Here is a 24,925-nt window from a genome sequence, read left to right as displayed (position 1 = left end):
CAGTGTCGACTGACAGACATTTTGGATTTGTCATCAGCTTTCCGACAACTTTTTTGCTACATTGCTCGACTGTAGATAAAGACTGGTGTGCAAGACTGCGTAAAGATCCAACATGAGGAGAATTACATCAGAAAGAGAGAAACACTCTTGGTCTGTGGTGTCTGCAGACACTGATTGTTCCAGCTTGTCTTCATACCTTCTCAGGTTTCACTGCCTGGCTTGTCAATCCTTCCCAGGACTTCAAACGCAGCGCTGAATCCCTCACCTGCACCTTCACTCATGCCTTCACACCTTGCCGACAACCTGTAAATTATCCATAATTTCCTAGATTTGAGCTCAACATAGCAAAGACATTTTCTTTGCCGTTGTGTTATTATTGGAACACCACATTGGAGCTAGCTCTCTCTAATTAAAGCTGACATTTTTTCAATGTGCAGTTATCTGCTGTGCAGCACTGAGAAAACTTCATCTGTGCCTGATTCTTTGTTGTAGCGCTGAAGATAAAAGCAAATTAAAAAAAACGGCGAGAGAAATGTCTGCGAAAGACACTCTTCAAAGGTTCTTGCAAATCTAAATAAACTTCTGAGAGATAGGCTCCACATGTGGTTCCTTAAAAAAAGAGAACCCTGCACCGGATGAGAAGACAATGATGAAACTTGGCTCTACACGCCTGCTTCTTTCCACAGAATCACAGCTAAGAACAGCACAAGACAATGCCGTTCCCTTGCTCGCTCTTCATGCCACTCTCATGCTTGCCATTAGATGTTCTCATTATTCTTCCCAGTGTCTTAATACAAAGTGAAAACACATTTGGACGGCAATGAAAAGTTGCGCTGTGTGAAATCCGTTTATCCCTAATCATTATGACAGTGTTATTCTGTCTGTATCGATAGTCATTTCCTTTCTCCCTGCAGCAGCCTCAGAGTCTCCAATGCTGGCGCTGAGTACAGCACAGCCAGCACAGTCCCACGGAGTGCAAGCAAAGGAGGAAATCAATCGAGAAAATATTGCTGCAGGCTCACACATTTTTATCTTGCTTTGAACGAGTCAGCTTTAATTTTGCTTTGATCTCAATTTGCTGCTTTTGGGATAGCTTGGCTGCACATTGAACCAGGAGGAATAAGCTTCCACCCGGGCTTTCTTACAAAAGACCCTTTCAAAAGAGGCCTTTATTTTGCCTATATGTGTCAGTGTCCATTACTGGTTTACAAGGAATAAAGATACAAGGAATCAAAACAACTAATACTACAGGATCGGACACACTGGTGCACGTCTCAGGCAGACAGTTCGCCAACTGCACTTTATCTATTCTAGTCAGGGAGGATTTACGGCCAAGCAGAGCAAATGTTGGACAATGTTAGCGAGGGGCCACAATAAAGAGATCCTTAGTGTTGCTGTCAGAAACGGCTCAGTGTTGTTGTGGGGTAACAGGTTGACATGATGCACAGCTGGCGTTGTTCTCACTGCTCTGCCACACCACTCTTCTCCCCCACACATCATTAGAGCTGACACACCAAAGGGATGGCGATATTATAGCATCACCTATAGTCTGCTAAAGATGTCTGCCCTTCCCTCATCCTTTTCCAAACCAGTGCATTCTTAGGAGCAGAGTTGTTTGGGAATTTGTTTCTCTTTCATAGAGCAGAGACAAAAGGGAAGGATAAATGACCGGGCAGAGAAAAGAGCAGCGCCTTGCTGGGGAGAAAGGGAAGGCTCTAATCTAATTTGGTCAGATGAGGGTGTGTGTGTGTGTGTGTGTGTGTGTGTGTATGTGGTGCGAGGGTGTGCACATGTGTGTGTGTGCACACATGCATGGCTGCGATGCACAGTGTGAGGGGACTGTGGGAATGGGACAGGAGGGCTGCGCTATTGAATGGAGCCTCCAGAGCCAGAAGCAGTGGGGAGTCTCCCCAGACGCGCTGATTCCGGGCCGGCCACTCAAAGAGGGATTAGACCAGAGAAGGCCTTCCTGATTAGCAATTCACACTCAAGTGCCCCCACGAGGACCTCGGGTAATAATATTGCCATCAGCGTCCTTCTCCGACGAAGGCAATAAAATGTTTTCTCCCTTTTTGACTCTTTTTCTCCTCCTCCTTTATCTGCGACGTCTACTAATCGCCCTCATGTTTTAAAGAACTTCGCAGAACTTCGCAAATGTCTCCAATGTGTCAAAAATGCATTTTACAAGCAGTTGACTGTAACTGTTTTGGTTCATTGCTTCATCTCAAGCTGCTGAACTCCAACAACCCTCCTCCCCCCCCACCACTTCTTCCTCCCCTCCTCTTCTCCTTCCTATTAAACGACCACCACATGAAAGAGTATGATGTAAGAACACGCCACGAAACTAATATTGCTGTTTCAAAGCAGCCTCAACCCAGATGTTATTGGGCCTCATAACAAACCAAATTCATTACAACTCTGTTTACTGCAGATTGGCTGACAGTTTCTCCAGTCATATACAAGTCCACCATACTTACAATTGTACTAATCTACTCTATAAACACTTGAAAGGTTACAATGACGCAGTGACTTCCTCTTATCAACCACAATACAAGGATTGAGGTCAGCGGGTTAACCTCTAGGACTCTACCCATAATAACAGCAGTGAAAGAAAGCATTTTGATGGAGCAAAGTGAAAAAGAGAGTGAAACAAATTAGTCCTCATTAATAAGTTACTTTATTGAACTATTTAAACCAGATGAGCAAAGAATACTGCAGGCTTTGATGTTGACAGAGCTCTTCAATAATTAATTGCTTGATTCATATGCGTTTCCTCAAAACGTCTGACCCTTTACGAAAACCGGCGCCCTTATTAAAGCTCCAGCATTTCAAACGGGACGGAAAAAATACCATGTATGATATATAAACAGAATCATCTTTGCCTGCAGTTGCAAAAAAGATTTTTCAAACTGGGATAGGAAAGACTTGCTTTAATATCAAATAAATCATTTATAAAAAGTATTTTTAAAATGATTTCACCACAAGGTTCTTTACTGTCCAAGTTCAGATGCTATATCCCGTCATTTTGGGGGGGGTTTTGGCACCAACCTCTTCACAAATTGTGGAGTGGCAATAAGAGAGAAAATAGCAGATTATGTTGATAAATAGGATCATCCTGAGCTAAACGCTGAATGTGCGATCAGGAGGGAGAACAGGATCCTTGGACAATGTGCAGGGCATGTGGACAAATAGTCTCACCTCCAACTGAGTGTGTTGTTTCTTCTTATTGTGCCCTCTGAAAGAGAAGAGGAGGGCCTTGGTTAAGAAGATTATAGCCCTACCCCACCCGTACGTTTAATCAACATGCCCTTTCAACGCTGACAACAATGCCAAACATGTCTAAAACGTCCCCCATCTCTCTCATAGCATACCTCACATGTTGGAACAGCATGCGAGTCATCTAACCACAGCAATTAAGAGAAAATACTGTGACTACTCTTACTGATACAGAGTTGGTGTAAGCAGATCATGTTTCCCATCAAATATCTGATGGCGCCGATTCTCAGAAATGTCACCATCACAGTTGCGTGTTTGATTCCCATCTAATTTCAGGCCACACAAACAAAAATGTATGAGCTTCAACTCATCTTTACTGATCAAAATTCCCTAAAGAACCCAAGGAGCTTTGCTTCCTCACCCTTTATTTCTTTCATCCATGGTTAAATATGTAAATAAAATGTCTGAAGTCATTCTTCAAAGGGGAACAAAAGAAAAAAGGGGGGCTGAGGGAAAAGACAGCCATAAAATTCCTCCGATTCTCCATAACATTAGCCAGAGGGGGGGCAGCTTCCAGCCAGAGCCAAGCAGCAGGGGAGCGAGCTCGCTCCATAGAATCACACATCGCAAATCCCACACACAAAAAAATAAAATATCTTTTCAGCTTCAGCCATCAAAGCCCACCCCCCCCTTCACTTTATTAGTTGCAGAATTATCTCACAGTCGCTGATTTCTCAGCGATGGAGCTGCGCTGCTTTTCTTCATCGCACTGTTGTGGTTGCAAAGATGAGATAAAGTTGCTGTGTGTGAGAGAGAGAGAGTGTGTGTTTGTGTAGGTGTGTGTTTGTGTGTGTGTGTTATGCACTTGTATGACTAGGAATGAGCTATAGAAGGGGGCTGTATATGAAACAGGGGGTAGTAGACAGGGAAAAAATCATAAAAGAGACAATAGCTGCTGAGGCTACAGATGCTAAAGACTGAACAGGCCTGATTCCCCCTCTTTTCTTCTCATTTTCAAAGAGATATCATCATGACCAAAACAATCACGAAAGAGTGGGAGGCAAGAGGAAAGACAGGAGCGAGCAGAGAACAAAGGCGATGAATTACAACAAACCACTAGACTGTGTCTTCTTATTAGACTGTGTGACAGTATTATCTTGTCAGCTTCATTACACCAAAGGCAACGATAATAAGGGCAGATATTTGCTTTAAAATGTGCCAGACAGAGTTTCCCGAAAGTCGGATGATCAGTAAATGGAGAGCAGAACTGGCTCTGGGAACACATTGATAATACATTATTCGTCTTCACATTAAAGCTGTCATCTCTTTTTGTTCTACTTCTACACATCAGATATAATAAAAGCCAAGAGGAGAGAGAGGGACAGATCAGGCATGTCAGCTGTTGTCCTTGCCTTTGTGAGGGGTCACAATATATAAAATGCATGCTACTGCTACATCTGGGCTTTTTTGACAAAGGAATAACTATTAATAATAATTTGCATATCATTATGAATTTCCCAGCAAACTCATTTTAACCCAACACATGATACTGCCAGTTTAAAATGGTAGAATCTGTCAGGAAATCAAACTAGCGTGGCGGATGAAGGCATTGATTACAAACTGGGAAAACATGAGCAGATGTATTTTTTTTTTTTTAAGTGATGAGCATGAGATATTTTTTTCATTTGGACCAAAACCCTTTCAAACGGTAACAGCTGGATAAGTGGAATCTGAGAAGCACATGTGCCGCATAGGAGGAGGGTATTGTGTTCCTAAGTGTATTCATACCCTATATTTATGCCCCTTCTGCTCCACACACACTGAGCGCTAACAGCTGAAATGCCACCACTAAGATATGCTGTGCTTAAACCATTTAGGCACGCTGGTGCCAGGTTTCTCATCTTGCCCGGACACATTTCTGATATACTTCTAAAAGCACTTTGGTGACTCTTGTAAAAAATGTACTGAAAGCACTCCTGTTTACTTGATCAGTGATCAGTATTTCACCCTTGATGAGGAGCACGGCCAGGCTCGGGGATAAATCTTACCACCACAAACTTTTTACAGGGCAATGTGAGTGAGGTCTGGAGGATCTCACATACATAAAAGTGGCAGAAGGCCTCATAACGGTCTCTCAAGCAGTCACGCCATCAAGCTCCTCCATGAGCAAACTGACGCGGCGTACAACCAAGATGGAGTTCTGATTCACTGCAACGGCAATATAACCGTGTTCGGTTTATTTCATGACACACTGTGACTTTGGCGCTGCTTTGTCTTATGTAGGCCGGCTCTCTCCAGGAATTGTTTCGCTTTAACGGGCCAATAAAAGCCCATCCATCTCTTCATTTTCTAAACCACTTATCCTGTTCAGGGTCACAGGGTGCTGGAGCCGATCCCGTGCAAGAGGCAGGACCTGTCAGTGTAACACATTCTACCGGTACTCATCATTTGGCAGTGTGAGAGGAAAGTGCACATGAAGTAAAAACATGTGAACATGCAAGAAAAAAAAACTTGTATCTGTCCCCACGATTCAATGTGCAATCACAACAAATGATCTCAAAAGAAAAAGATCCAACTCTTCCTTCTAGTTACCGTCCCATTTCTCTTCTCAATGTAGATATTAAAATCATCACGAAGGCATTAACTTACAGATTAGACGAAGTCACTCCATCCATAATTCATCCAGATCAAACCGGCTTTATCAAAGGTAGACATTCATCCACTAACACACGCAGACGGTTTAATTGGATCAATTACTCATCATTACAACAAACTGGTACCATCATAGCCTCCTTGGATGCAGAAAAAGCCTTCGACAGAGTAAACTGGACATTTCTCACAAGCACATTACAAAGATTTGGCTTTGGGGAATCATTTATTAACTGGGTTAAAATTCTATATACTTCACCGTCAGCCACTGTCATCACTAATGGACAAACCTCACAAAGCTTCACACTGCACAGGGGGACTAGGCAAGGATGCCCACTCTCTCCCTCACTTTTCACCGTTTTCATTGAACCGTTAGCTGCAGCTATTCGTCAGAACATCGACACAAAAGGAATTCAAACACTCAACACCCATCACAAGATCAGTCTCTATGCAGATGATATATTGCGCTTCCTACAAAACCCCTACTCATCACTACAGGAAACTATTAAAGTCATGGAAGCATTCTCTAATATCTCCGACTACTCCATTAACTGGAGTAAATCATCCATCCTTCCATCAGATAGTAACAGTTGGGATGGGGAAGCCCATACACCACCTATCCCTTTCTGCACAGGTGCCATCACGTATTTGGGAATACATATTTCCCCCAGGCTGTCAGAGCTGTTCACACTCAACTTCACTCCATTACTTAAAACAATAAATGACGACCTCCTCCGCTGGATGAATCGACCATTATCACTCATGGGCAGAATAGCTACAGTTAAAATGACAATACTTCCTAAAATAAATTACCTATTCACAATGATACCATCTCAACCCACCCACTCCTGGTTCAAGTCGCTTGACTCAATCGTTACTCAATTCTGCTGGAAAAATAAAACACCAAGAATTAAAACTAAAAATTAGAACAAAAAACCAAAAACACAAGGAGGACTTGAAGCTCCACATTTTTTTCACTACTCTCTAGCAAATAAACTTCAGTACATTCTTAAATGGATCCACCCCAGCCAATCAGACAACACATGGTTAGATATAGAACAGACAGTTTGTAAGGACATTCAGATTTCTGACTTACCATTTTTAAGCCAATCTATCAAACGCCATCCTTGTTTCAATATACGAACAATAGCAGAAACTCTGACAGCCTGGTGGAAATTCCACAAAATCACTAACATCACTTTTGCACCTTCAAATTTTACTCCCATATGGAACAATCCTGATTTTCTAAGTCACAAGACACCTCTAAATCTCCACACATGGTCCGCTAAAGGCATCACTCATCTGAAACACATCTTCAATAATAACACCATGGTTTCATTCCCTCACTTGGTTCAGAAGTACGGCATCAGGAGCAATCAATTTTTGGAATATCTGCAACTCAAATCATCCGTTCAATCCAAACTTAACATTAAGGCCACTAACCTAGAATTACCCCCCTCAACCTCAGAATTAATTAATATCCCCTCTTCAAAAATGTTAATCTCAAAAATATGTAGAGTAATATCACAGTCTGACAAAAAATCATCCATACCATCAAGAAAATGGGAATCAGACCTATCCATCACTCCTGATGCTGATTTCTGGAACCAAATCTGCAATAACATCTACTTCATGACTAAAAATGCCAATTTACAACTAATACAGTATAAAATACTTCACAGAATTCATTACACCGGGCAAAAAATGTTTCAAACGGGATTCACGTCAGATATCTGTCCACATTGCACTCAAAACAGCCCGGATAGCTATGTTCATGCCACCTGGCACTGCACACCAGTTCATCACTTTTGGGAAGAAATAACTGAGTCACTGTCTGTCTTCCTGGGCTGCCTCGTCCCTTTATCCCCTTCACTGTGCTTACTAGGAGACATCTCAACAATACATCTGAGGAAACCAAACCGCAAATTACTCCTTGTGGCCCGAACTATCGCCAAGAAAACTATCCTCATGAACTGGAAATCAAGGAATAACACACACATCGCACACTGGAGAAACTTAATGACAGAATATATTTCAATGGAAAATCTAACCTCATCCATCATATACAATACAACAGAACACCATTCCACCTGGTCATCCCCCACTATGTTTCTGCAAACGTGACACCACCCATTCTATTAATATTGAAATATGTATAGTATATATACCGGTGTATATATATATTTTTTGTGTGTGTATTTTTTTACTATTGTTGATTTCTGTTTTGTTTTTCTTGCCGGACAACCAATTGAAACCCACGTACATGCATACATGAACATCCATATGCACACATACTGACCTGTTTTTCATTTTTTCACTTTTTTTTTGGTTTGGTTTTTTTAATTATTCTTATTATATATGTATATATTTTTTTCCTCCATCTCAAAAGGCTCAAGGACATTCTCACACACACACGCACACATACACACACACTGACTATATGATATTTGCTGGCTTATATCCCACTGTTCTTGTCATCCTCTTGTTGTTATGTCTATGTATTGTCTTAATATTGTCTCGTGTCTTTCAATAAAAAAATAAAGAAAAAAAATAAAGAAAAAAAAGGTTTATTAGGAGAAGCTGAAGTGAATCAACTCTATTCAGCCAACATTGGCAACTTGTTAGTGTCCTTTTCTCCACATGCGAACAAAGTTGGCCACAGTGCTTTATGAATGTTGTTGGGTAATATATTTAATTAGAAATATATTTCTGTGATTTATGAGAATGTTTCATCACAATATGGTTAATCACACACATAAAAGCATTCTCTACAGCACAGTCCCACCAAGATTTAAAACCTAAATGTAAAGCTTGTTAAAAAATGTAAAGAACGAAACAGCTAATTACTTTAATGTGTCTGTTGACATTCACTGTGGAGTGAGAGTGTCTCATTAGAATCAGTATTTATAATAGAGGGTTCATAGAGCACATGAAGAGGTGTCCATGATTTGTAGGTGCATTAAAACTCCAGGATTCAAAAATAAATATGTACTGGTGCATTTGTGATAGCACCCAGAGCTTATTCAAAATCAGAAGACACTGTAGATTGTTGTGGCAGCTCATTTATGGCTCCAAGTGTAACACAACTTAAGAAATGGATGTCCCGGCAAAATGGTGAGAATACTAGAATTGTCCACATCTGGTAAGAATACAGGGGAGAAGCAAAGCAGTGTGTGAATAATTAATGCAAGCTCTTTTAGGTCTCACAATAGAACTATGTCAACACTTTAGGCTGACATTTGTAAAAGAAACTTAACCATAACCTCATTTGTTTGCTGGACTACTTCCTTCATTGAAAAAGACAGGAAATGAATGCAACGTGAATGTGTCATACAGTATACAGACTGACAAACACTCAACACAATACAGCTATTGTTTTACTATTCAAGTCTATTGTTTTTTTTCTTGTTGGTATGTGTGTGTGTGAATATTATTTGGAAATTCGCCTGATGAACACAACACATTTACATGAATTGAATTAAGTTATAAAACATAGCTAACCCAGTCTGCCTGTGTCGTTTGTGTAATACCATTACATGAAATATATCATCATTTAAAGGGGAACCACACCCTAAAAAAATAATTCATGCATGTAAGCATTTTCATTTTTTCATTCATTTAGCTTGCATGATATTAAAGACTCTGGTCTGGTTTTCCTAAATGAAATCCTATGGGGGATTAATGTCAGTCTACAGGAAATTTCCAATGAAAGTTATGGAAAGTAGCAATATTTACTCAAATACTGTACTTCACATGAATATTTAAATTGTACTCTACTTTGTACTTGAACTCATGTCAGGCATGTTTTAGTGTGCAGTAAGAACAATATGAAATGTGTTTTTCTTTGGATTCTCATATTATTTAAGGCATGTCCTTAGCTGATGTTTATTTTTGACCACTCAGCATAAGTGAAACCCTGAAACTGAGGTTGCATTGATTCAAAACATACAAAGTAAAACATATTGAGAACATCTTGTAGGCTATTGATAACAAACTATGTTCTGTTTGTCGTTGTTTTACCTGTCATTTAGGGGAGCTGCCTTCTGAAACGTATTTACCAAGAAAAAGCAATTAAATGGAGGGGAATCATACCTTTTTTTTGAAAGTAAAAAACAAACTTGCCCTGCAGTAACATATGTGCTGACAGTTAAAACATCAGTTGTAACCAAAACAACTGATGTTGCCTCTGAGCCACATTGCGCAATATTTTGGGATTCTCATCAAATGTGTTTCTGTCCTGTTGTAGTCGAAGTTTGCGGTTGAGCACAAACAAACAGAGAGAAGGAAGTTTGCCCCGAGCCTTTGAAACTGCTGTAATGAACAAGCTGTTCCGCACGATTTGAAAATAATCCGCGTGTCAGTGTCATCTTTCTTATGCTAAGTAGCTGTCTTTGAAGGCGGATCTTTTGGCAGGTTGGACCGGGACGGAGGCTCCGACCAGCTCAGACGAGCGCTGCCACCAAGCGCATCAACTGCCTGTTTACGGGAGGAGCATAAGCCTGCATTTTAAGGGACACAGTCATTACTATCAACGAGGATATTTGTCTTACTTATATTGCCGGACTGGTTCATTGTTTCCGGTGCCCTGTGAGCAGCCATCCCCGCCGCATAAAGGACTAGAGGAAAATTATTTTTGTTTTCCCAAGTTGTTGCACGAGGACTGAAATCGCAGTGCTACACGGACAAATACTCCGGGAAAAGTGACACGATACGTGAGGACGGATGAGTGAGTCTTTTGGGAACGAGTAGGGAACAAATCGGAACACATTACCGTTCACTTTTACGCACAACAGTAGACCGGTATGCTCCGTGCAAGAGACCGAACAAGTAGCTCCGACACTACAAATTGAGCGCTTGAAAGCATGGACCTGAACGCACGCGACTTCCAGCGAGAAAACATTTTTGCACCACTGCGGGATTTATGTTTTTATTAAACTCTACAAATTTAACATGAGGAAACGATGGTCATGCAGCTGATAGTTCAGTAAGTTTTTTTTTTCCCCACATTGATCTGACACACAAACACACAGCCAGTTTTCATCTCTGACTTTTTAATGAAATGAACTTGTGTGTTGTGTTATAGTGGTGAACATTTGGCCTATTTTTTTTTTTTTTTTTCTTTAAATCAAAAGAAGGAGAATGCGTTCAACTGTTAAACTGAGCCTCATCTATGTGCTGCTGGTCCTTTGGGGCGGTGGGGGCTCAGCCATTAGCTCAATAGACCCCGACTGGTCAGGAGAGGGTAAATGTCAACACATCAACATCCCCCAGTGTAAAGACATTGGCTACAACATGACAGTGATGCCAAATCTTATGGGCAACGATGACCAAAAAGAGGCAGCAATAAAGCTGCAGGAGTTTGCAACGCTGATACAGTTTGGATGCCACAGCCATCTCAAATTTTTCCTGTGTTCACTGTATGCTCCCATGTGCACGGAGCAGGTTTCAAACCCCATCCCGGCATGTAGAGTTATGTGTGAGCAGGTCAAGCTGAAATGCTCGCCCATCTTGGAACAATTTAACTTTCCCTGGCCTGACTCTCTGGACTGCTCCCGGCTGCCGACCAAAAACGACCCAAACAACCTTTGCATGGAGGCGCCCAACAACGGTTCAGATGATCCTCCCAAAGTCTCCCACACACAGCCTCCAGATTTCAGGCCCCAGCGGCCTTTGGGCGGGCACGACCTGCACCTTATTAAGGACAGCGGCAGCAAGCAGACGTGCAGCAATCCTGGCAAGTTCCACTTTGTAGAGAAGAGTGAGTCCTGTGCCCCCAAGTGCTACCCCAAAGTGGACGTATACTGGAGTCACGGAGACAAGCAGTTCTCTCTGGTGTGGATAGCCATCTGGTCCATCCTCTGCTTTGTCTCCAGCGCCTTCACCGTGCTGACTTTCCTCATAGACCCGCAGCGATTCAAATACCCAGAGAGGCCGATCATCTTCCTCTCTATGTCCTACTGTGTTTACTCTGTGGGCTACCTCATCCGACTTTTTGTGGGAGCTGACAGAATAGCCTGTGACCGAGACAATGGGGTTCAGTATATTATCCAGGAGGGTCTGGAGAGCACCTGCTGCACAATTGTCTTCCTCATCCTATATTATTTTGGCATGGCCAGCTCCCTCTGGTGGGTTATCCTGACCCTCACATGGTTTCTGGCTGCAGGGAAGAAGTGGGGTCATGAGGCCATCGAGGCCAACAGCAGCTACTTCCACCTGGCGGCGTGGAGCATCCCGGCTGTGAAGACCATCATGATCCTGGTGATGAGGAAGGTAGCGGGAGATGAACTGACGGGCGTCTGCTACGTGGGCAGCATGGACGTCAAAGCTCTCACGGGCTTTGTGCTGATTCCTCTCTCCTGCTACCTTATTATTGGCACTTCATTCCTGCTGTCTGGCTTCGTGGCCCTCTTCCACATCCGTAAGATCATGAAAACGGAGGGAGAGAACACAGACAAGCTTGAGAAGTTGATGGTTCGCATCGGGGTCTTCTCTGTGCTCTACACTGTGCCGGCCACCTGCGTCATCGCCTGCTATTTCTACGAGAGGCTCAACATGGACTACTGGCGCATTGTGGCCAGAGAGCAGAAGTGTGTGGACAGCAGCGGGCCGGAGTCAGACGAGTGCACCATGAAGACTTCCATCCCCGCGGTTGAGATCTTCATGGTGAAGATCTTCATGCTGCTGGTGGTGGGCATCACTAGCGGCATGTGGATCTGGACCTCAAAGACACTGCAGTCGTGGCAGAACGTGTTTAGCAGGAAGCTAAAGAAGAGGACGAGGAGGAAGGCTGCCAGTGTCTTCACCAGCAGCAGGCCTTACATCAAACCTCACCCATCTCTCAAAGGGCACGGTACTAAGTATGAGCCTACACGGCCCCCTCCAACATGTGTATGAGCTCTCTTTGTATAAACCCCAAAAATACTTGTAAAGCCCTTACCTAAATGAGACTTTGTAATCAGAGTGCCATCAAACAAAAGGTTCATGTTTTATTCATGCAAACTGCGACATGTATTTTGTGTGTGTGTCTTGGGCCATCTCATGCAACAAAATCTGCCTTTGTTTGGGGAAAAAAGGAAATCTGCTACTCCTGTATTCACTTATCCTACTGAGGAACTTGGTAGAGAAAAACAAATCTCATTGCCTCACACAAAAAGAGTGGAATAAACCATTTGGATGTGCCACGGGGTCACTTGAATAATGTGCAATCAATGTTTTCCACAAAACAAACACTTGTACTGTTAGTGATAGATTACAGACAATGAAAGGACCCCACAGACAATGGAGGCAAACAGTCAGAGAGATGAGTGTTGTGTTTGGAGGCTTTTTAATGGAAATCAAGGCAGTGCCATATATGTTTGAACTGGAGTGAGAGCAGCTGTTGAAAAGAGCTCAAGACCTTCCAAACTGCCCACAATTTGTGAGGCAAATCCATCCCATAAATTACAAAAAACACTTGTTGTTGAAAAGTTATTTGAACACGCAGTTGAGTTTTCCTCTTTTTTGTTTCTTTGCTGTTTTATAGCACAAGGAAACATTTGTACATATTTCAAAAAAAACAAACCTTTATAGAAAAAATTAATAAAACGTTCTAGTTTTAAATGTTTGCTAAGCCGAAATGGTGTGTTGCAACTGTGTTGTTATTCCCCCTTGGAGTGAGTCTCCATTCTCATATGACCGCTAGTGTTTTTTCTTACTGTCGCAGCACTTGTGTTCTTGCCATACGCTGTTCGGTTGGTAGGAGTCACTTAACAAAAATCTAAATCATTCACCTTAATTTGTGAATGTGATATGTCAGAGCTGGATTCTAACAATACATTTGGCAAACAATGTAGCTTTAAATTTAATGGACTGAAACAGCATAGTTCGCACGGCCAACAGAGACATTGGTTTTAGGATTAGCTCATAAATGTTATACATACACTGTATCTCTCTTGCAATGTAAAATAAACATGCACTTTTACATATAAAAAGGGGTGTAACCATGTTTGACATGTTGATGCTTAAGTCAACACACACAGGAAGCATTGATAGCGACATTTCTATTCTTGTTTTTAAATATCCATAAGGAAACAATGGGACATAAGCGTTTGTCCCTCGGTGGCGGCATCAAATACAACTTAAAAGGAAAAAAGAAGGGATTGTCCATGGCTTTTCATTTTCTGTTTATGTTCAGGCAACAAAGTCACTTGTGCATTTAGTTTTAGATTTAGTGAGTTCATTTTTAATATAAAATCTCATGTAAAATCACACTTTATAACACCGATTTTGTATGTGCATACGTGTTTGATGAGAAAACTAATTGTAACAGCGCGATACAGTATTACATTTACAGGATAAATGAACATTTCAGCCAGTATTCATACGGATAAAAAGTGAAAGTGGTGGTGTCATCCAAAGGAGAAATTAACATCTTCACAGGTTTGTTTTCTACCAAAATGTGTTTTGATAACCTGTTAGTGATTTAGTTTTAATATCCTTTACATCCTTCATGCCGGATACTTATATAACCCTTTGTATAGTTTTTTATCACAGTTGAAGTGGATATACAACTTTATTTTAGTCCACTCTCTGCCTTTCTCTCTTCTCTCTCTCTCTCTTTCTCTCGCTGTGTTGCATGTGTCGGTGCGTATCAATGAAGGGGTTAAACAATAATCCAGCTCTCATTCAGGACAGGATTAGATCGTTTGAAGGGTTGGACTTTGAAAAGAAGATCGCTGCAAACCCAAAATACAAAATATCTGTCATCTCCGCTCTTCTTATCAGCAAGGCGTAGTGGCATTTCTATAGAGACACACCTGGCCTGGATTTGAAGTAGCTACATATTGACTGAAGCGGCTTTCTAAAGCATGAGCAAACTGAATACACTGAGGTGTTTGGTGTTAAACGATCCATACGCTGTCAACAACTTATTAAAGCTACATGCTCTGAGAGCCACAAGTCCAGTCTTGACTCCAAGCCACAGCAATTGTTTTTAACTTGACAGTGCTGTCAGAGCAACGGGAGAACATGGATGCATGAAGTCATTGGCTACATGTATGTTAAGACAGAACCACATATGCATGAAGTATAGTGCTTATGAATATTTGTTTAAAAAAAATGTAGTTTTGGAGTACAAGACCTTTTCTACCTTTATCTGCCTCACTTTTTAAATCTTTTTTTGAGAGTTTAAAACCTGTGGTAGAGAGTCCTCTCCGGTTTAATAAAGTGTCAGAAGTGTAGTAATGCTTTATCCCAGAGGGCATTCAAGTTCCAACGTCAACCCAACCCGTTTTCACAGTCAAAAGCACATGACTCCCAACCTCTATGTGGCTGAATCAAAGTCAGCCAGTGTCTATTGATACTTTGAGTTGCAAAAAAGGTGTGAGTGCTTCAGAGAGCTTCAACAGAGGCCACCTGGATAACAGCCCCCGAGGTGTCTGGGAAGGCTGTAAATATAAATGACAGTTACCACCCCCCTCCAGGGCTTCTCCAGCCAAGCAGGCTTCACTTCTCTTCTTCTCCTCTCTTCAAAGGAAAAAAATACTGCTCAGAGCAAGGGCAAAGTATTGCTGGCAAGAAAGTTTTTTTCTTTTTTTGGGGGGGGGGCTCAACTGTATGTATTGCTGGATTTAGGCCTTTAAAAGTATCTATCTTATAACAGTAGATCACACGTTCTCAAGGAGCATCTCAGCAGAATGAGACATCTCTCGTCTGCAGCTGCTGTTCGTTAAATGTTGCGTCGGTGACAAGTTTTATTTGACAAAGCGGGGAATCCCGCTACAACCATGTGACTAAGGCTGATGAACCTCAGACCAGTATATATCCAAACTCATCCGGACGAATGCTGTCACCCCACACTCACCCACCTCCGGCCTCTCATTTTTACTCCTGGCTGATGCAAAGGCTGATTCCAGTTCAGAGGGAAAGCTGCAGGGAAACATCTTCACCAGTCAAAACCATAAGACTATGCTTCTGTATCAATAAATGACTTCACCTTCTTCTCCATGCCATCTTATTGTGTGTGAGGCGGTGTTGTTTCGGAACCAGTGTATCGTAACTTTGTCTGGTGCTTGTGCAAACAGTCATAAAGTTCTCTGACACAGTGACATACATAAATCAAGTCGCTGGGATGATTGGCGGCCGAGGCAGCTCCTCTTTGATCTGTGGAGACGCCCCATGTCCTCAGCTGCTCCAGCAGCACCTGTTTACCAGTTCAGACCTGTCTGTTTGGAGAGCAGTGCTTAGCCTCTCAATGTCATCGACTCGTACATGACGCACACACACACAACACATAACACACAAAGGAATTTGGCTGGTGCTCGAGGGTGGGCGGGTTCCTTCCAACATGTATGCTCCTAATGCGCCAGACCCATACTGATTCTTGGCACTTGTTTCTCTTGTTAGACAGCTGCTGCGAATGTAAATCTGTCACCTTTTGGTGAGTTCTGCCTCCTTTGGCTGCACCAGGGAAGAAGGATAGTTGACGCATCATCACAAATGAACAGCTTTGTTTTCCTGCTGAAGAAGTAACTTGGAGTAAGAGGGTTATTGAAGGAGGAGAAAGAGCTGCAAGTTTCACAGACCAAAGTGTTATCAGAGAATGCAATGAAAAACTTTCATCCCTCAAATTATTGTGGCACATAAACCCCCGGGTTCTGAGGATTATGGTTGAAGGAGGTGTGGGTGGGCTTCGTGTTCTGAACTGATCTATAGCAAAGAATCTAGGGCAATGTAAGAGTACAGTAAATGCCCAATCTAACAAACCATGCAACCAGCTCACAGACACACACACACACACACGTCAGTCTGCTGTGGAGGCAGTTGTTCCCAGCCGCTGCTGAAGGTGAGAGTAATTACATGAAAACCTGGCAACAATGAGTTTTCTCCCTGCGAGGCGGGGGCAGGGCACTTTCTTCAAATGCATAATGAACTGCCTCGCAGGCCCTCTGCTGATCAAACAAGTGTTTGATAGTGGCTTTGGTTTGAAAGAGCACTGAATATGTGTATTTGCATGTGGAGAAGTGAGTGACTTTGAGGTGGAGATCAGGCAGATTAGTGTTAACTGACAGAGACCTGTGCAAACAGACACTCCCCCTGCATACAAGCAGGGCAGCGGCGCACTTGCTCAGAGGACGAGTTTGGCTGAATGCAACATCAGACAGACAAGAGCATGGGCAACTCCTTCTACTTTTCAGACATTGTTCTTTGTATGCTAGCCTCCTCCCCTAAGCCTGACTCTCTCATAGATTTGTTTGTGAGGCTTGTGAGGTTTTGATGCATGTAAAAGCAGGCACACTGATAGCTGGCAAACTAAATAAGAGATGAGAAAAACTAAAATTGGTGGTTATTCCTTTAAAGATATATTCAGAACCAAATTCACAATTACAATCACATTTGTTGAACAAAAGTGACACCTCTATGGGAAACTAGTGTAAGCTGAAATGCAGGAATGGGCAAGCACAACACATAACATGTGTCCGTCTACAGCGGTCTAAGACAATGTCCCTTTTTGCTCCCAGCTTCCTTTATGCAGTGACAGGACTGGAAGCAATTTGGGGTAAGTATCTAGGAACAGTTGAGGAGATGATAAACGACTTTATTGTTGGGTTTTGCGACTGTATCTGATAGCAGTGCACATGCTCCTTTGAGTAATCAAGCTATAGCATGGCAAAAGAATCTCGGTTTCCTGGGCACTGGTGGCGGGCCAGATTGTCTGGTCCTGATAATAGTAATGGGAGTGATGGCAGCAGTGGCAGAGAAGGGGTCAGGACCCACTTATCTGGCCTGAGTGGAAAATAACGGCCCACTTAAAGGGCCAATCTGTGATTGCAGTTTGACAACCCATTTGAAACACTTTTGCCCCACCGCTGTCTTTGTTTACATGGTGACTTATTGGCTTTGAGGCCTTTTTTTTTTACACTGAAATTTATTTCCAGAGCTTTTAATGTGAGACTTGAGACAACTTGAGGTTTGTTTACATCTGTAAACTCGTCAACACTTGAATAAAATGTATTGTTAGTTACGATGGGTTCGGAAAGTTTTCTAAAGATTCAAGAACAGATGCGAGCAGAGCCAGCATTTACAGCTGCCTTAAGTACAAGGGAGGCCCAAGCCAAAGGCATGCCATCGCACTCTTTGGTAAAGGCTGTTCCACAAAAGCATGCAAACTATGTGTCCATACAGTTACACCACAACACCTGCATAGTATGCTTGTGGATATCCACAGTGTATCATAAACAAGAATGGTTGACATGGAAATGCAAAACTAAATTTAGCTATCTGTTTGATCATCGCCTTGGGTCACGGACGACACTTTGAACCAACATGGCAAGATTCACATAACAACATGAAGACAAGCCTCTGTTCTCCTGCACTTCAAAGGAGAGAAAGGAGCAGCGCAGCCGTCAGACAACAAAGTATTCTATTAGGCAGGAAAGGCGTGACTCAATGTAGCTGGGTATTGAATTGATGGGCGGTGCTGCTGTAGGAATGCTGCTCCGGTTGCCTGTACTAGGAGTGCTTATGTGCTCGAGAAATGTGTTTTACTGCTGTGAATTACATTGTTTACTGTGTTTGCTATAAAGAAAGTGTTTCTAGCACAGTAGTTCCCAACCTTTTTAATCTGACTTACCCCCTCATCCCAATCAGATGGATCCCGATCCAGTACCCCTTTGCTGACGTGATGTTCTAAATGTGTTCATCTTAATTGATTTTAAAGAGGATGTTAACAATCCAGTGTGTAGGATTTAGGGGAATCAATTGGCAGAAGCCATGTTTTCATCAGTGCATAATCACCTGAAACTAAGAATAGTTGTAATTTTGTAACTTTAGAATGAGCTTTCTACTGGCCAGCAGGAGGTGTGGCAATAAACTCAGATTGTATGGAAGTCTATGAGAGAATTAGCCTATTTCTCACTTGATTTATTACCTCAGTTAACATTGGAAACACAAGTCTATGGTCTCAATCTCCAGTTAATACAGCTTCATGTTCACTGTGTTTTCAGTCCATGAAAGTTCATTGTGACCATAGAGGTCTCCTAAAAATCAGTGTTGGGTTTTACTTAGCTCCAACTTCTTGTGTCCCTTCTGGTGGCAAAAAAACCAAGATGGCAAAGGCCAAAATGCCGAACTCAATGCTTCAAAACATCAGTCCACAAAGCAGTGGATGACGTCACGGTGAGTTGTTAGTATCGTGACCATAACTGTATTAAAGAATCACATTCTTTAATTAAATTAAATCTGAATCCCTTTTTTTCCAAACTAGCTGAGCATCTCATCAATCTTTCCACGTACCCCCCCCCCCCCCCCCCCCTGGCAGTTGCAGAAGGTGGTTGGGAATCATTAGCAGACAAAAATGCACTGGGCTGACTTTAAACTGGAAGCAGGAATGCATGTGCGCAGTTTGAGTGTTGTTTAACCCTGTGGAATCGGTCTTTCTGGTCTGAATTCGGCAAGAGGCTGGAAGCAGGTCAGGAGAGGTCAAAGAGGACAGCAAGAGCTTCTTATGTGAGTCGGACACTTTTGAGGACCACTGCAAGGGGCACTGAGTCAGTTCATTGATATTCAAGGATTTGACCCGCTGACAACAGGGATGTCACTGAGGTTAAGACAGCCGTGCCTCTCCGTATTGTGCCGGGCCGAAAAGCTAGGTCCCCCCCCCCCCCCCCCCGCCCCGCCCCCCTCTGAACGGTTGTCATGGTGAGCAAATCAGTCCGGCAGCACTATGTCACACTCATGTGGGCACATTCTCTCTTTTTTCCTCTTTTTCTCTTTCTCTGACTTTCCATCGTGCTGCTTCACCGAGGGGGCTGCCAAAGAGAGCTTTCTGTCCACTGACAATGCCTGGTGTGTCATGGACATCCCCATGCATATACAGTGCAAAGAAGAGCAAGCTCTGAAAATCCAAGGGCTTCCCTTCCCAAAACACATGGCAACAGATTATGTTTCCTCTCTGTTGTGGGAGCTGAAAGGGTGTTTTGTATCCAAGTATATGTCAAGTCAGGTGGCAAATCCAAGCTGCAGGTCACCAAGTAACCGCCAATTCTATTTCATCCCACAGCTGGAGTGAAGGATTGTTGCTCCAGTTACAAGTGAGCTGGTGTCATGTGCAGTAATACTTTCAGCTACTATTGTATCCTTACGCAAGTCAGTTTGGTGATGGCACACAGTGAAATGACCAAGTAAAGCTCACTGATAAGAGCAGAAATCAATCAACAGAAATCAATCCGATTCCCGATTCCCTCGCAGAGCATAGGTTCTTCATAACCTTACTGCGTCTTCTAATGGAAAACAATTGACTGATGTCTGGCGCTGCAGTGTCTTGTTGCCACACAAATATGTTCCTCGAGCCAATGTCAAAGAGATTAGGCTGAAGGGGAAATTGCAGCTGTATTTAACTGGTGAGTCGTTGCTCTCAGGTGATGGGGCATGCCTGTGCTTTACCCTATCTGAACCTGACGGCTGCTGTGGTTGGCACTGTAATTACAGAGGTTATAGGCATACATCACAGAGCACTAGGTTGGAGAGAGGGAGAGATAGGCAGAGAAAGTAAAGAGAGAGGGACTACGATAGCCTCAGGGCCAGAAGAGGCCCTGACACTCAGAAACATGTTCCCTCCTAAATGCTCTGCCCCCCCATTCCCTTCTTTTACTTTCATTCTTTTTTCTTTCACTCGGCGCTCCCACACAGTCAAACACAAACACGCACTTGCAGTCTGTCTCTGAGGGTTCACATCCTTCCTGCGGCTGTGGCAGTCGGACTATAGTGGGTCCTTTGCTGGTCCTGTGGGTTCCTGATTACAACACGCTCCTTCATGCTGTACACATTAGAGCAGTAAGCGCCAGACCACAGGAAATAATGGTTACGACAGCTGATGTGGACCTATGCCACTCTCCGTGTTTTCATCTCCCGCTGAAGGGAAATTTTAGATTCTCAACTAAATCTGTCACAACAAGCGTCACAGTATAGGCCAGATATTTTTATTTTAGGATTTTACTCCTCTCATATTTTTGGAGGACCAACATCTTTAGGAGAGAAATACAGTTCATGATATGTATATGCCACCATGGTAGGATGTTATAAAATCTTACTCCTGGATGCCGCTTTTTAAAACTACTTTATATTTAATTCTGCAAAAAGCTGCCATGTCAATTATATTTCAATATCATTTCAATATATTATCTAATATGATTAAATAGAATCAGAATCGGGCAATAATAAATACATTTGATGAATAATAAATCAACAAAAAGTCTTTACTGGCTCATTGCAGCATATCTTAGTGTGTTACCAGCATCATCGCCACCTGTTGATCAGTGGAATAGTGTGAAACCATTGACAGTACAATGTGTCGCACCACGTGCAATGTTTGCGATCAAAAACCACATCGGCAACGGAAAACAAACAGCAGTATCCTGTGTTAACTAACGTCCAACATCTTGTTGACCCAACCATCCACCCCCACCCCTCTGGCCTTTGTTGCTCTGTAACAATGTGACACTACTTCCGTCTTTGCTCCAGACAGAAGAGAGTCATAATTTCTATAGCGAAACATCTGATGCTCTCTTTTTCCTTGGGAGGACAACTGAACTTCATGTGTAAAATCAGTGCCTCTGAAAACAAAAAAAATTGAAAACAGAACTACACAACAAAAAAAGAAACTTTGAATAAAGACATCTTTTACATATTATTTTTAAAAGAAAATCACTTTCATTCATGTAAAGAGCACTGGTGCATGATACTCATTTGATTCAAAATTGAAAAGACCTCTTCTGAATACATCCAATAAAAGCAGCAAAGGTTGCTTGATCAGACGAATACAGTGCAATAAAAATACTTTAAGAGGAAGTCTTTGATCTTGATCCCCTCTTGCTTTCCATCGGGGAAAAGACTTTCCAAGATCTTTTGAAAAAAAGAGGAAATCTTGCACGCTCTAAATGTGACCGTGTAATAGTACCATCAACAATAAACTAAATACAGTCAGCCGTTATTAAAGACGTGGTACCAGCTCAACTGAGACGCCTGGAATAGGACAAGCAATCTTTTCTGATTGGCAGTCAGCTTCTATATCAAATCATCCTGTCACTCTGTCTGAATCATTGCATCCTTTGAGCTGTGAAATAGAGTGAAATGTGGAGTCTGCAGCCAACCGAATTAGGACATATGGAAATTTACATATCTCTGCTGCGGCTGCAGTTTGCTTCAACCATATCAGACAAAGATGTAAGCACGGCACTCAAGGGCAATGCTTTTCATGCCAAGATAATGTTGCTAAGAAGACAATCAACACTCTTCAATGCGTTTAGAGCCAAAGACCATAATCGGACTTCCACTGATCCATAAAATCATTACCAAGAAGCTTTTAACAGCTTCCAAGGACCGTGGCTTACTTTTTGAATAAAATATAAACAAGGGAAAATATCAAACCCATTAATCTTTCATTAAGCTCGCCAGATAAAAAAGAATCGCTTAAAGTGTCATTCGTTACCATCGCTGCGAGTGCAAAAGCCCCCTGCTAACATCAAAGGCTTCTCAATGAAACAGAGTCAGTTAGCTGAATTTGGCTGAGAACCAGCTTGTGGTTGGGTTTTAATTTCCACTGACTCATAATGGACGAAACGGGGACTCGGTCTACAAAGGTTTTTGTGGCATCGGGGCCTTTTTGAGCAAACACTCACATAAATAATGCGCCGCTGTTATTAAAAGAGCCGCCGATCCAGACTGGATGTTGACACCGGTTGAGGGCTCATCCTCATCTTGCACAAGTCTTTGTGTCATTGAAAGATCAGAGGCTTCTCATTGCCAAAGAATGGGCAGACTCCATTTCATGTGCATATAGCCTAGTACACATGCACACACACGTTTGTGCAGCAGGAGGACGGGTGGTTGGCATGTGTGTGAGGGCGATGTAACAGAACTCTTGAGGAACAGACTTCTCCTCTTTTGTGTTCGGGTGGGGCATGTTGGCACTGCAACTATTTTGCAACCCTTCAATGGAGGATCAGGAAATCATTTAGTTACTCTTTCATATATGTATTTATTCTGTGTTTCCAGCACAGGTAGATTTAATCAAACAACAGCAGGGTGACAGTTTCCCTTCAAATCATCTCTGTTGTTTGGTGCAATAATAATTACAGTGGACATGAAGAGAGAGGCTTGTGTGATCTCCCACTGTTCTTTGGAGTTGGATGATAGTTCGATAAGGCTCTGTTTAGCTCAGAAATGTCACAGACGTGTGTTTTGGGTGTGCGTCTTTGCTGGTGTGGAGTTGTGATATTTTTGGACAAGCAAGGATAAAAGCCTGGGGTCCTGTGGCTAATGAGATACCGAGGCAGTGGGAATGATGGTTTTAATTACTGCCCAGGACTGGTCCAAAGGGGGTGGTTGCTGAAGAGCATGCTGAGTGTCCTAGGTTGGGAGTTCAGACCGATGCCAGTCCTGCTGTGCCTGGCTGCCTTTGATGCTCACTCCCCTCTGCTTTATTCCCACATTGTGCTTATTAGATTCTTTGCTGCCGATGCTTCACTGCACCTTTGTTCAAACCAATGCTTCGGACAAAGAGAGGCATAACCACTGAGATTTCAACTTCAAACCCCAAGAAAGTTTCAGTGATGCAGAAGGCAACTTAATCTTTTGTGGAAATGAAATCTGCAGGGCTCCCATTGTGCGGCAACTCTTTGGCACAGAGGAGATGGATTGGGAGTTTGCTTGGCGGAGACGGTGTGATATTTATTGTCGAAGAATCTAAAGTGTTAGAATCCCACCATGTATGTAAACTAAAATGAGCGCTAAAAATAGGAACTGCTCCTGAAATGATGAAAACTGCACTGGGGCAGATTCCTCCCCGCTGTCCACTTTCAGGGGAAAACTCGACAGTAGATTCAGAGGCAGGCTGGAAGTCCTCCGTCTCCTCTGCTGCTCCCAGCAGGAGGGTGTTGCTACGTGTCTGCTCTCTGTTCTCCTGCAGCCCAGCTGTGGACCAACCCTTGTTGACTTTTAAGAGATCACATGGCATCCTCACTGTGGCTGGCTCCTGAGGGGGCTCTGCCTCTGCAGGACTCTGCTATGGTCAGCACAGGCCTCCACCTCCTGGTTCCCCTGCTGTCTTTACCCCCTGCTTCTCCAAGAAAAAGGGTGGGCTGGCTAGTGTTTGAACACACCACGCATATTCACAAGCACAACATTTTAAAAAGGCTTTCATGTTGCCATTACTTCCTCTTTCAGCCAACAGTTACATGACTGACAATGATGTAATTTACTTTTGTAATGTTTTCTTTCTACCTTTACTTTATTCAGTGGACAAATTCTTGCCTTTTGAATCGAACCTTTTTCGACACATATTTCATGTATTTGTATACACAAATAATCTGCAAACAAGTCAAGGCCGCCATTCAGAGGATTTTGTTATCAAATAAACAGGAAACCAAATAAATGGAATCTGAATGGGATATGTCCTTGGCGCTCTGGTTTGCAGGAAGTGTAGATAAGGGCTTCAATCGTCTATGAAAAAAAGGTGCTCTGTATTTTGAAAGCTATGATGATGATAATGTGTGAACACAGTTAATGTTTTGGGTTTTATATTTACAAGGGTTATTTTCATAGCTGTCTGATTTGCTAGTGTTGGACAGATGTGGATGAGACAGTATCGTTAAACTGCATCTTGCTTAGTGCAGTTTACTCAGTTATCATGAAGATAAGTCAGTTGTCATCTGTCATAGCTGTTGGCTGCATCAGATTTATTCTCTTAATACAATGGTAATTTGAAAACTACTTATTATTCAAACAATCAACAGGCAGATAATGTATGAGACATCAAAATCAATCAAAATCAGCTTTATTTTTGTCTCCGATTTCCACTCCGCTCTCAATGTACAAACACAAATTTACAATAAACAAGAAAATATATGTATAAAGAATAAAAAGGGCAGCAAAAAAAGTAGAACGGATGTAGGTATAGACATTTAGCTATAATATAAGTATAAATATATATCCAAGAGAAAAAGTGTATATATACATGTAAACATAAACCTACAGACAATGGCATGAATTGTAAGTGGTGGTAATAGTGTAGTATAACTTATTT

The 24,925-nt window shown here is 42.4% G+C and overlaps 1 protein-coding gene across 1 annotated transcript; it reads left to right on the top strand.

The window, feature by feature from the left end:
- Positions 1-10,336: 10,336 nt before the first annotated feature.
- Positions 10,337-14,209, top strand: fzd10 (frizzled class receptor 10). The gene has a single exon (XM_079271113.1). It carries the CDS (start codon positions 11,005-11,007, stop codon positions 12,757-12,759), a length of 1,755 nt encoding a protein of 584 aa, XP_079127239.1. The 5' UTR covers positions 10,337-11,004; the 3' UTR covers positions 12,760-14,209.
- The last annotated feature ends 10,716 nt before the right edge of the window (positions 14,210-24,925 follow it).

This window comes from Melanostigma gelatinosum (genome assembly GCF_949748355.1).
Source record: "Melanostigma gelatinosum genome assembly, chromosome: 6".
Classification (NCBI taxonomy): Eukaryota; Metazoa; Chordata; class Actinopteri; order Perciformes; family Zoarcidae; genus Melanostigma; species Melanostigma gelatinosum.
Note: the sequence above shows the minus strand (reverse complement) of the source record. Positions and strands in the feature narration are given on the sequence as shown.

What these genes read in the sequence shown, in the direction of transcription:
- fzd10 (XM_079271113.1), top strand. Translation starts at nt 11,005, where the DNA reads ATGCGTTCAACTGTTAAACTGAGCCTCATCTATGTGCTGCTGGTCCTT.